At 38.2% G+C, this 13,109-nt stretch overlaps 1 protein-coding gene across 1 annotated transcript in view; it reads right to left on the bottom strand.

Moving 5' to 3' along the window:
* Positions 1–4,168: 4,168 nt before the first annotated feature.
* The window catches only part of FBLN7 (fibulin 7), a 35,551-nt gene continuing 26,610 nt past the window's right edge, over positions 4,169–13,109 (bottom strand). Inside the window, exons 4-5 of the mRNA XM_015825655.1 lie at positions 9,718–9,856; positions 4,169–5,860 (exon numbers count right to left, since the gene is read on the bottom strand). Coding sequence (XP_015681141.1) covers positions 5,488–5,860; positions 9,718–9,856 — 512 coding nt within the window. The 3' untranslated portion in view covers positions 4,169–5,487. The remainder of the gene's footprint in view (positions 5,861–9,717; positions 9,857–13,109) is intronic.

Here is a 13,109-nt window from a genome sequence, read left to right as displayed (position 1 = left end):
CAGTAGTTTGCTGTGGACTTAATTTTCTAACTGTGTGTATTGTTTTTTGTTCTCTGAGTAAAAGTCTTGGCAGGCAGCTACGGAGCTGCTGCCAAGTTTTCTTATCTGTGGATTGAAGTGTGGAGAAGTTCTTTAACCCTCGGCTGGCTGTTTGGGTGTGTGTGTCTGACGGGGACAGAACACAACCCTAACTTCCCAAGGAGAGAGCAACGTACCCACCTGGACCGAAGGTGCAGGACAGGCAATTTTTTTCTCTCATCCAAGGATAACAATTCCATGACTGTTACATGGATAAGCAGTGTTAATGACGGGCAGTGTTAATAAGAAGGAGGATGAAAAAGAACAGTTCATGAAAAAATATGCATTGGGAATGCTGCTGAACAATAATACGGAGGGAGGAGGAAGTTTTTTCTTGATAACACCTCAAATGAGAAGGAAGCTTTAGAAAGCATAATTTGCCCAGTGCTGTATAATTAAATGGTTCTTATTTGACCAGGTATCACTGTTATAGGCCCAAATCAGCAGGAGTATACCTGAGAATTACCAGACAAAAGACAACTATACTCAATGAGAATAAAGTGTTAAACTTTCTGTATTTCTTTGCTGCCATCTAAGGGAGGTCTATGTTTTTGTTGCCCTTCTCCACTGTCTGCTCTCTGGGATGGTGGCCTCACCTTGCCAATGAAGTTAACCCTGCTTTTACTGCATTTAAGAAAGTAAAATATTGTTGTTATTAGCATTTAAGGGACAAATGAACATCGGATTGTATTTCCAACTTGCAGTATTCAAGAAGAGCTACTATGCCACCAAAATCAAGTCTTCAGCTGCATGCTATAATTTATTGTTCCTGTTAATTAGATTTCCAGAGAATTGTGTGGTTGACTCATGCTGGATTTTTTAAAAATAAATTTGGTTTGGCTGCATTTCTGTATATTTCTGTATATTCTGTTTGCCCCAGATCTCTAATAGTACAAAAGAATTTGATTATTGTGGAAGAGCAGGGTGCTTAGAAAAATGGCAGGTACCTGTGCAGTCTTCTTCACCTCCTATTTAAGCCTTCCCCCACAGCAGTGTTTGTGATAAAACTGCAATCTTGAAACAAGTGGGGGAGAAGAACAGAGGAACCACATGTGTGTTGGAAGTTCTGCAGCCAGCAGCAGAGAAAACAGCCAAACAAAAGAAGGCCGTTTTCCTCTACAGAGACTCGAGGGTCCAGAGGAAAATGAAGAAGCAAAGCGAAGGACAATACAATGTGGGGAGGTGCAAAGAACTTTACATTAACAGAGAAGGAAAAAGCAGAAGAAATTGCAGAGGAATTCAGGCAGAATATGAACAGTTTGCATCTGAGCAGCAGACTTGAGTAGGCAGATTGGTTTTAGAATCTTCACCATTACAGTGAGATGCCATGAATTTTTATTTAACTAAGGACCACTGTTTCTAAAAGTGTGTCCACCTCTACAAAATTAGTGTGTCTAAACATTATTCTTACTTTCTCTAGCCTACTTTTCTGGAGATGTACTTCTTATCTTGGGCGGAATGTAAGAAGTCACATCATTTCTATTCACATAATTAAGAAATGTTGAAAAAATCTTCTATTGTTGAGACATTTCACAAACAAAACTGTAACAGTGATTATTCTTTCCTTGGTTGTTGCATGAGTCTGATTCAGACTACACACTAATACATAATGTGATTTGTCTGATTTTGTGTGAACCCCCATTGTGATTTGTAAATGACGGTTTGGGATTAGTATGTTTTTATGAACTTGGTCATTTAAAATTGATTCAACATACCATGTTTCCATATGAGCTCACTCACAACATAAACATTCATTGAACAATCTTTCCTGCAAATTGCTATGGAGAGACACAATACTTCAGGATTAGCAAACTATAAAATCTGGTGACACATCATCCTCTCAGATTATTTTTATATCATGATGTGTCACATGTAATAATCAGGAATGGAAAAACAGATCACTCAAGGAATGCTAGATGTAGCATTTTGCATTTGAGATAGAAATATATTTTGCTAAGAGATGGTTGAAGCTTTTACTGCAGGCAATTCTATAGCTTTTTTAGTTAACATACTTTTGGGTCTGTCTCATGGACCTAATGACTGGAGCTTATGCAAAAGATTCTCGTCTCATTGCAAGCTTCTATTATACCAGACCTCAGAAAGGTTGAAGGGCTTATTCCGTAGCAAGGTAAAGTAAAGAAGTCAAAACTGTCTCCCACCATGTCTGTTTATTACCATGACATTAAAGCAATTCCCATTACCTCCAGATAAATGTTTGTACTTTGATAAGCAAAACTACCCAAATCATAGCCCAACTGATATTTCTATTGGGAACTGGCATCTATTTATGATGGTTGCAGTATCCTGGGGTTTTGTGACCTTCTGACAAGCAAAATCAATGGGGAAGCCAGATTCACTTTACAACCATGTTATTGACTTAATAACTGCAGTGATTCACTTAACAACTGTGGCAAGAAAGGTCATAAAATGGGGCAAAACTCACTTAACTGTCTTGCTTAGAAACAGAAATTTTGGGCTCAGTTGTGGTCGTAAGCTGAGGACTACCTGTACTATGACAAGAAGTATAATGCACTATATGATAGCATCTAAAGTTAATCAAATTCAGCAACTGATAATTGAAACAAGGAACAAGTGCTAGAAAATGGAGCACATAATTTTAGTGTAAGGAAGGCAGAGAATTTGCTTTAAGATAGATTTCTGCTGACTTGAAGGACTGTCCTGTAGCAAGTTTTCTAAAATCTGCATATCAGTGGCACCTTCTAATCATTTTCTCACTAAAGGCAAAGGTAATCTGGGAGAAAAATGCCTTGAAAGAGAAAGCCAATTGAGTGTCAAAATCAAGTATGGGTTTATATAGATACAGTAGATATCTGGCTGATCTCATATGGGGGTTGTCTGAGTCAGCAATTGTAAGTGATGTACAGTGGTGCAATTTTTCAGGACCAAGGATAGCAAAAAGGCAACTCATATTGTAGAAACTGAACAACCATACAGAGTCTTCCTTTAAGAAACTCCACTACACTGAAGCCAGAAGAGAGCAGACAATATGCTTGTAATCTTGAATTTTTATTTCTCCATAAAGTGAATCCTTGATCCTTCTGCACAGGAGAAAATTGTGGGCTAGGTGCTTGATGTAAGAAATCTTTTTTAATTGACATATATACCATTCAATAGGGTATAGGAGTTTAACACTATCTTGGAGGCTCAAACTTCCAGAAAAATTCATTGAATGCAGAGAATTCAATACATATTTTCAACTGTTTAGATAGCAAAATCTTTTGATGTGGCAGCTGAAGGGACAGCTGTGTAATCTCAGGAAAAGACACGGTCGCTTAAGACTGCAGATAGACTCATGCTTTTGTGCATTAAAAGCACCTCTTTGGAATTGCATCCATAGTGCTACATAGCCCTAATACTTGCAAACTATGCACAGAGTAGATGGGGAAAAAACAAATATAATTGCCTGGATTCAATTTTTCTGAATCCTTAACTCACTCAGGGATGATTGTTTAGTAATGGATGTGCATTGCTGCAGTCCATTTCTGCAATGAAATGATTTGGCATGGAAATGCCCTGCTGGATCATGACAAATAGATTGCTGTGGTAGTCTTTTGATATAAGCTTATGAGTTTTGAAATTACATTCCACAGCTAAATATTAAGCATTCCAGAAGAATAAATAAATGGTTTATTTAGACTTTTTAAAGACATAAAGCCTAAACATAATTAGGTTATTATTCTTCTGAATTCCTCTCAAAGGAACACACAAATAAAATCTAATAGATAGTAAAATAAAATAACCAAATAATAAATGTAAATATTTTGTCCTTCCAGATGGAATGGAATTTTGCCTGACAGTTTTATTGTTTATTCTTTATAAATAAGGATTATTGGCTCATTTTCTATTCTCTTGAATGACAGAAAACAAATTTGCTCCCATTTCTGGGTGAGAGTTCTTTAGATATTTGGAGAGAGATAAAACAGCTAGAACTAACATCGATCTTTTTTTAAAAAAAAAAATTTTTTTTTGTATTGTTGGCCCAGATTTGCTTTCCCATCTAGTTCTCACTGGTAGCTCTGTTGTGATTTTATTTTCAGCAGCCTTCTATTTCAATTTTAACTTATATATTTATATGACTTTATATATTTACAGACTTCTAAAGTTTACTGAAATTGTTATTGGTAGTTATAGAGAATCTTTTTTATTTATGCACCAAAAAGCTAGCCTGGAGACTAAATATGCAAACAATTTTGACTGAATAGATAGGTTTCTGTGATCAAGTTCTAAGAGGTATATCTAAAGATAAAAAGAAAATCTAAAACATTCATTGAAAAATACAAAAAATATGTTTAATAAGTGCCTTTTGCCCTACATTTCTTTGCCCAAAGAAAATATTTGAAAGGAAATAATATTTTCATTATAGTAGAGCAGAATCAAATTTCTGAAGGAGTCACAAACACGTTCTTATATTGCTAATTTTCTTGGCTAACAAACAAAAGTAAAATAAAATAGTGTAAAATATTACTTTTTGTAATGCTATAATATTAAATGGCATTAAATGAAGTACATCATCCAGGCTGAAAAACTGGTATTTTCACAACCTTGCTGAAAGTTGTTCTTTCAGAGATAGAAATGGAAACTTTCAATTTGAGTTCTGGAGTATAACATTGAATTTGGGGCAGATATTAATTTCTTCCAAACATTATGATCCTGAAGTACAACACTTCTGTTAGGGAAATATGCAACCTAGTCTACTATTTCACAATCTGGACAACTTTAAGATGTTGGCTGGACAATTTTGGACATTGAAGTCCGGACATCTTAAAGTTGCCAAGGTTGAGAAATGCTGCTCTAGTCCAACATGCATTTATTAGGAAAGAAGTCTGATAAATATCAGATTTACCTCCATAATTTATCCATTGATAGGCATCTGTTTTCCAAGCAAATCAACATTTAGCATTATATAGCAATGTTATAAACTAGAAATGACATCTTTAATTGTGATAATACTGTTGCTTAGGTACGTTGTCCACAGAGGGATCCTATATTCATTCTTTCTTAGAGCCTTCTGGAATGCAGGTAGCCTTGTTAAGGTCTGGCTGTCTACTGTATATGAACAATATGCTGCATTGGCTCACAAAGGGCAGGTTGAAGCTAGATGGGGTACAAAGTGTGGCTGGAGCAACAATAATTGGTAGTAGGTTACACTGCTATTCTCACCTACTTTCAAGGGCTTCGGGTCATCTAAAAGTGTGCTAGGATAGAAGCAGAAAGACTACATGCCAGCAATGCTGAAAAGAAATGGACGATGTTAATTCAGGTGAGAAAGCCAAGCCATGCTTGATGCCATTCTTAATTCTGGAGCCTTTGACATGGGAGCCAATGGTGAAACCAAAGAAAAATTCCTGATGAAAAGTTGTTTTTCCTCCCATGCTGAACCAACCTCTTTTAAAACTCATAAACTGATACAAAGATGGTAATTTTGGAAACATGTTTAGCTTGGAAGGTGCGGTCCAGGTACTCGGACATCTCAACCTCCACTGTTATGGTCTGAGGCCCCTGTAGCCTTTGTACCAGCATGAGTTCTCCAGTCTGTCTGTCTGAGCGTTGCATCACAAAATGTCCTCGGCTGTTTCCTCCTATAATCCCAAACCGCAAGCTGTCAGGACCAGGCCGTCCAGGGGCCGAAGCAGTTGCCATGCGGAAGAGAGGAGTGGGAGTGGCAAGATTGGATGGCAGAGGGAGATAATGAAAGGAGATCGTCTTGGGGGCTTGATGGCATGATCTGCTGTCCATGGGACATGGATTCCGTTCACATTGACTATGAAGGAAAGAAAAGTAAACAACAACAGATTTGGATCAGAAAGATCGTAATGGTTAAGAAGAATTATCATTATCATCATCATCATCATTGTTTGTCGCATAGTCTACCACATGTTCGTACTGGATTTGGCACTACCTGTTGAGTCCTTTCCAAGGACCTGGGATAGGCAGATGTGGATGTTTGATGATGTTATACATATCGCCGCAGGATGTAAGCTGTTCTGAGTAAAGTTGCCTTTTGAAATTGACTGATGATGAATTTGTCAATGCCAATGGTGTTCAAGTGGTACTCCAGCTGTTTTGGGATTGCACATGAGGTGCCTATTACTATTGTTCTACCTTTGCTTACTTTTGCCACAGTTGTTTTCTTTCTACTTGTAGGTCTTTGTATTTTGTTATCTTCTTCAGTTCTTTCTTTTCTGTTCTACTGTGTCTTGGTACTGCCACGTCCACTGTCAAGACTTTTTTGTCTTTCTTATTGACAATTGTTAAATCTGGGCTGCTATATGGCAGGTGCCTGTCTGTTTGAATTCTAAAGTCCCAGAGCTTTTTCATTTTATATGACTTTCTCTATTTTATGGTCCTACCAGTTCTTGCTTACTGCAGATCTTCCAATGCTCCTTTGTTGCTGATTGCTTGTTGTCAGTCTGTGCAAACCTCTTGCAGCAGCTTATCAAGCAGCTTATCAAGCAGCTTATTATGTTTCAGTGGGGTTTTTTTTTTTTACGGGTGTGTTTTTAGAACAGGCCTGTTATTTAATTCGATTTTAAAACAAACTATTTATTTATTATCGTGGTTTTTAGTATCGCCTGTTCACCGCCCTGAGTCCCGCAAGGGAGATAGGGCGGTATATAAATTTAATAAATAAATAAATAAATAAATAAATAAGTTGTTATTGTTGTTGTTATTACTATGGTGCCTTACAGTTAGTTTGGATTCCTGGTGACACATCTCTGCAGTTTTCTTGGCAAGATATGGGAAGGGCCCCAAAAGTGCTTTCAAAAGGCAACAGGATGTTCTTTGTTTTGCTTGAAGACATTTTACTTTTCATCCAAGAAGCTTTTTTAATTCCCAGATATCCATAGACATTTGCGAAGTGATTTGCCATTGCCTCTTTCTTAGGGCTAAGAGAGAATGACCAGCCCAAGATCACCCAACTGTTTTCATGCCTAAAGCAGGGCTAGAACTCAGTCTCTTGGTGACTGACTCTGGCTTTGTGACTGACTCTCAATTTTTTTTAGAGGGGGATACCTTCAAATCATTATTCACTCCTGGTGGCTGCCTGGACTAGTCTCTGAATTTTTCTTGGCAAGATATCAAAAGTAGTTTGCCACTGCCTTCTTTCTAGGGTGGAGAGAGAATGACTGGACCAAGGTCACCCAACTGGCTTTATATCAAAGGCAGAACTAGAAACTAGAAACTCCTGATTTCTTACCCAGTACCTTAATCATTATCCAAATTGGTTCTCTTATGCTTTTATTAGGACCACCCAAACAGACATAAGAGTGAGAAATAGAAAAAAAGCAGGAAAGTTCAAGAATTACAATTTTATTTTTTTCTGCTTCTTCCTTATCCCTTTCTTTTCATATAACTTTGCTTGATGGTGACTTCTGTAGCTCTTGAGAGTTTTCATATTCCTTTAGAGATACATTTGGGGAACCAAAAGTTTTATAATAGATTGATGTGTCAAAGGTCTTATTATAATTGGGCATTGCATTTTGCTAGTCATTAGAAATAAATGGGGATAATGTTTCCCCTTATTATCAAAACAGAAACGCAGTCCTCTTTATGTGGATCTTTGCAAATAGGAATATACTTGTGCCAGATGTTATATTTTTGGATTAACCGGCATAAAAGCAAGCTCTGTTTACAAGATTTCTGATCTAGCAAAGGAATGTATGCATGCAAAACCATTTCCATCTGTGGAATCACAACAATACCAGATTAAAATATTGAAATAGGAATAAAAAAGATATATTTGGGTAGAATTTGAATTGTGCCCGTCCTTTAAGGATCCATGGGTACCAGTGATTGGATAAACGTTTGTATTTATCCGAAAGGAACATAATGTCCTGCTCACTTCAAATATTTTCTATTTAGAATTAGGAAGCTGTCCAATTTTACTGAGAATATAGCAGTGGGGACAGAAAAAATTCTCTCCAATAACCTCTTTTGTGCAATAGTTCTAAATTTGGAAGATCTTTCATGAAGTATGGTTGCTGGGGTACTACACATCTCCCTAACATTTGTCCTCTTCTCTGGCTCCATCTAAAACATTATAGATTTCTTTCAGTAGAACAGAATAAAATGATCTAAAATAATCTAATACAACCTCCACAATATTACATTAAATCTGAATTCTTGTTACACAAACAAGATTTTCTAAGATAGCAGTGATTTATCCAGATGTATTAAAGTAAAAGAAGAAAATGAAGTTATTTTAAATTCAATTGATGCCAAAGCAAGAAGCTGAATCATAAGGTTAGTTTCTTGCACCAAAATCAATAAAGCTTAAAGATATTTCACATTAGCTGGTTTGTACCAAGAATGCTGTCAAAACTTAAACAAAGCTGCATTTTCTCCACTTGGCTAAAATAACTCATTAAGGCATGATGTGTTTTGGCCACATATCAAAGAAGACATAGCGAGTAATCTTACTGACCGAATGAGAAATATTTGTATGCATCAACAGTAGCAAGAATTGTAACTGTGTAATGAGGGGAAAATGGAAAAAAATATGGGGAAGAAAGGAGGATCAGGGAAAAAATACTGGATTGTGCAGTACTGAACAGATTTATATTGAAGAAGTTAATGTTAAATATGAACCAATGGTGGGATTCAAATATGTGAACAACAGGTTCTCTGTGTGGATGCCACTTCCGGAAGTCCATTCTGGGCCTGGGCAACAAAAAATTAGCTACCGATTCTGCCGAAGTGGTGCGAACCAGCTGAATCCCATCACTGATGTGAACCCAGACAACACGTTGTTTACTAAGCACTAAAGATTGTAATTGTTAAAAATCAATAAAACATTTCAAAAGAAAAGAAATAAATTATGATGAAGCTTCTAATTCAAGGAACTGTAGCCCTGACAAATCTCAGAAGAGTGCTGAAACTGAAATCCAATAATATCTTTTAAAAGTAGGATAAATAGCAGCTTTTTCTTATTATCTACTTAGGCATGAGAACTACTTTGTGACACTTTAAAAATGCCAAATGTATCCACAAACCTCAAAATTAGACACCTATAAGGTAGCGAAATCACATTGGAAATTATAAATGATAACAGTTTCATGGTAAATCTTCAGTCAGAAGTCAACCATTGGAGAAGCTTCAAGTGGTTAGTCACCATTTAAAAGCCACTACTTAATAATGGTTTTTTGAATTAATTAACAGGAGGAGGGCATATGATAGTTGTATTTTTATAATAGTAGCCAGTTTTTACAGAAAATATATGCTTTTTTAAAAAATGGCTTAATGCAGATTTCTACTGTGGAAGCACTTTCCCCACAGCCTGCCTGTCAGTGGTTGAGAACAAATGGAGTTTTAATCTAATTCATCTGAAAGGCATCATGTTGAGGAAAGCTCATTTCTCCTTATAGCAATAGCAATAGCACTGAGACTTACATACCGTCCCATAGTGCTCTGCAGCACTCTCTGACTGGTTTACAAATGTCAGCATATTGCCCCCAGCAATCTGGGTCCTCATTTTACTGACCTCAGAAGGGTGGAAGGCTGAGACAACCTTGAGCCGGTCAGGATCAAACTACTGGCTGTGGGCAGAGTTTGCCTGCAATACTGCATTCTAACCACTGCACCATCAGGGCTTTTTGGTGGGAGGTTGATGTTACTTACAAGGATGATGTTTTCACATAACTGACATTTCCACCAGTCTGGGGACACTCTGGCTTGACACACTGAAAGCTTCCTCCGATGTTAATGCATGTTGTTCCCCTAGTGCAGCTGTGCAATGAGAGTGCACATTCATCTATATCTGCAAGGGAAGCAGAAGAGTGAGTGACAGAGGAGATTGAGATTGGCAGACAGTCAATTCAAACAGAAACACAGAAGCTGCCTTATACAGAGTCAAATTAATGGTCCATCAATTTCAATAGAGTCCATATTGACAGGCTGGATTCCAGGCAGAATTCTTGCACTCTCCTATATGGAGCTGCCAAAGACTAAGCCTGAGAGCTTTTGGATGTAAATCCATAGAAGTCAAATATATGACCTGCTAGTGGACTATGGCTGAGAATTTGCTGCCAGAATTTCCATTGCCATACCTTAACAAGAGCATGTTCTGTGTGATTGGACAAGTAGCTACCCTCGTCTCCTCTCCCCTCTTCAGTACAGAGTACATTCAGTACATTCCCACACTATCCAGTGAAGACAATCTCACTACTTCCGAAGGCACTCCATTCCATTCTCATACATCCCCTTTCGAGCACAAGACTAATACTCAAGTAAGGTTTTATGACAGTTAAATGACCTAGTTGTTCACCACATCATCAACTCTAATGCAGTTCAGAGAATTCAGAATCACCTTGGGTAACTTTAGATCTCATGGCATTTTTCTATTTTTTTCAGCTGCATACTTCAGATACTATTGCTTTTAACTGTACTTGTACCTCATTTTATTTGACTTCTATGGATTTTATCTGAGCATTGCTGAAAACCCCTTGAAATCTACTCTATCTGTAGCATCGCTTTTTCCAGATCAAGGCTGTACTTGGACTGTGAATGAAGTGCCAGGGGCTGCAGTCCATAGAAGAGTCAGTGTGAGCAAAATTAAAACTAAATTCAATATAACTAATAGGATTCCTCACCAATTATTCATTTAATTTTTTCTTCTCTCTGATTTAGACTACCTCTGGACGTCTGTGGGGCTATATCTAAGATTTTAGGAGCCAAATGCATACCAGTTGCATTAGGATGTGCACTTTAGTTTTATATTGAAGCTAAAACATTTTAGCATTACATTTATTTTTTTATTTATTTATTTTCATAATTTTTACCCCGCCCTTCTCCCTGCGGACTCAGGGCGGCTGACAGCCTGATAAAAACAACTACAGAAATACCCCAAAAACTATCATTAAAACAAAGTTAAAATAAAATATTAAATTTGGCCTTATTAATTATTAAAATTGCTTTTAAAACCCCTCTAAAAATTTCCCCTTAGGCCAGTCCTGCTTGTTGGAAGAGCCATGTCTTAAGGGCGCGGCGGAAGGAGGGGAGATGCGGGATCACCCGGATCTCTGGGGGTAGTTTGTTCCAGAGGGTGGGAGCTCCCACCGAGAAGGCCCTCCCCCTGGGAGTCGCCAGCCGGCACTGTCTGGCTGACGGCACCCTGAGGAGACCCACTCTGTGGGAGCGTACCGGCCGATGGGAGTTAATCTGCGGCAGAAGGCGGTCTCGGAGATATCCAGGTCCGATGCCATGGAGTGCTTTGAAGGTGATAACCAACACCTTGAAGCGCACCCGGAAGGCCACCGGCAACCAGTGCAGCTCGCGCAGCAACGGTGTTACATGGGAGCGACGAGTCCCTCCCAACACCGCCCGTGCGGCCGCATTCTGGACCAGTTGGAGCCTCCGGGTGCTCCTCAAGGGAAGCCCCATGTAGAGAGCGTTACAGTAGTCCAGGCGGGAGGTGACGAGGGCATGGGTGACTGTGCGCAAGGCGTCTCGGTCCAGAAAAGGCCGCAACTGGTAAATCAGGCGTACCTGATAAGAAATACATAGTTTTCTAAGAATAGCAATAAGTTTAAGTAATGGAAAAAATGCAGCAGGAGGCAGCAGGGTAGGTTTACATACGATTACTTCCTTATTAACTATTTATAGCAGAGAATCCCAATGTTAAGCTGACAAACACATTTGGACTTTTAAGAACTTATCACAGGGAATCTTCATCTAAACTGATAATCATGCAGGTTAAGGAGCAGGGGTAGTGGCTAGGGGGCATCTTCAGAGAGGACAAAAGCCTCAAGATGAGAACAGTGATGTGGTTAAATTTCTGCTTTTTTATGTGTCGCACACATACAAAAAGTAGGTGGAGTTTCGATTGCACAGTCACAGTTGCCAAATTAACAATTTTTACTCCTCCCCCCCCGTGGATTCCCTTGGAAGGCTTGCATGCATGTTCAGAAGGGTGGATATAGCAACCACAAAGCACTTAAATAGGCAGAAGAAAGGAGTCCTGTAACTGCCATTCTTTAACATGTCAGCAATCATTTGTGTTTGTTTATGCGAAAATGAATATTGTTCCATCTCATCATGCTGTGACCATCCACCATTTTATATTTTGAGAATGACTGGGAATTCAAGGTTTTCTCAGAAATAAAGATGATGCTGGAAACTTTAATAAAAAGAAAGATGCTACATTCAGACTTATGTGGAGCAGGAGCATCTGCACAACAGATTAAAAAAAACCAGGATGGTAGCCCAGCCCCTTTGTAGATATTTCACATACATGAAGTATGTAAAAAAAAAAAAAGAGCAGGTCTTTGTGTGGCCACAGATGGCATCTTGACTTTTTAACCTCTCATAGTCTCCCTTATTATGAAATCCAAAGAACTTCTCAATCAATTTTCAAAGCATGTACAATTTTATTATACATGTAGGCATATTTCTTTTATCCATCCTGAATCTTTTATTGTATAATTCTATGAGATGATTTCAAGCACTTGTACAGTATTATAATAAAAGGGAAAGAAATTTCCCTTCTTCACTTTTTCTACCTGGTGGGCCGTTTTACTGATCTCTCAAGCTAACTCTGCTTTACCAAAAACTGAAGGTACTTCTCTGCCAGAACTCATATAACAATTCAGTTTTTAGCAATTTGTGTCCATTTCTGTTTCCTCTCAACACTTGACCAAGTGTTGCTTGACCAAGGAAGGAGCGTATAGATTAAAATGGTTTTCTCAAGTAATTGCTAAGAACTTTAAAGCTGGTTAAATTCAGGCCATTCTTCTAAGACTCATTTAAAGGAACAGACTGAATATAAAAAACTAAGATTAATTCATTTCTATCATCATTTGAAGTCAATTTTCCACTACAGGCCAGGATCACAGAGCACACACTTCACGGTACAATCTCCCTTTTGAGGCCGAGACAGCTCTTGGCCCTGTATCGCCATACCTTCTCGCATACCTTAACCGAAATACAACAAATACTTTGTTTGGAGGAATTCTTCTGTCAGTGTTCAAGGCTAGTCTTTCTCACTATGATGCATCACAAATGGTCTTATCTGT

The sequence above is a fragment of the Protobothrops mucrosquamatus genome, unplaced genomic scaffold (assembly GCF_001527695.2).
Source record: "Protobothrops mucrosquamatus isolate PMUCROS unplaced genomic scaffold, P.Mucros_1.0 scaffold2741, whole genome shotgun sequence".
In the NCBI taxonomy this organism is placed as follows: Eukaryota; Metazoa; Chordata; class Lepidosauria; order Squamata; family Viperidae; genus Protobothrops; species Protobothrops mucrosquamatus.
The sequence above is the reverse complement of the archived record's forward strand: the minus strand, read 5'-3'. Positions and strand labels throughout refer to the sequence as shown.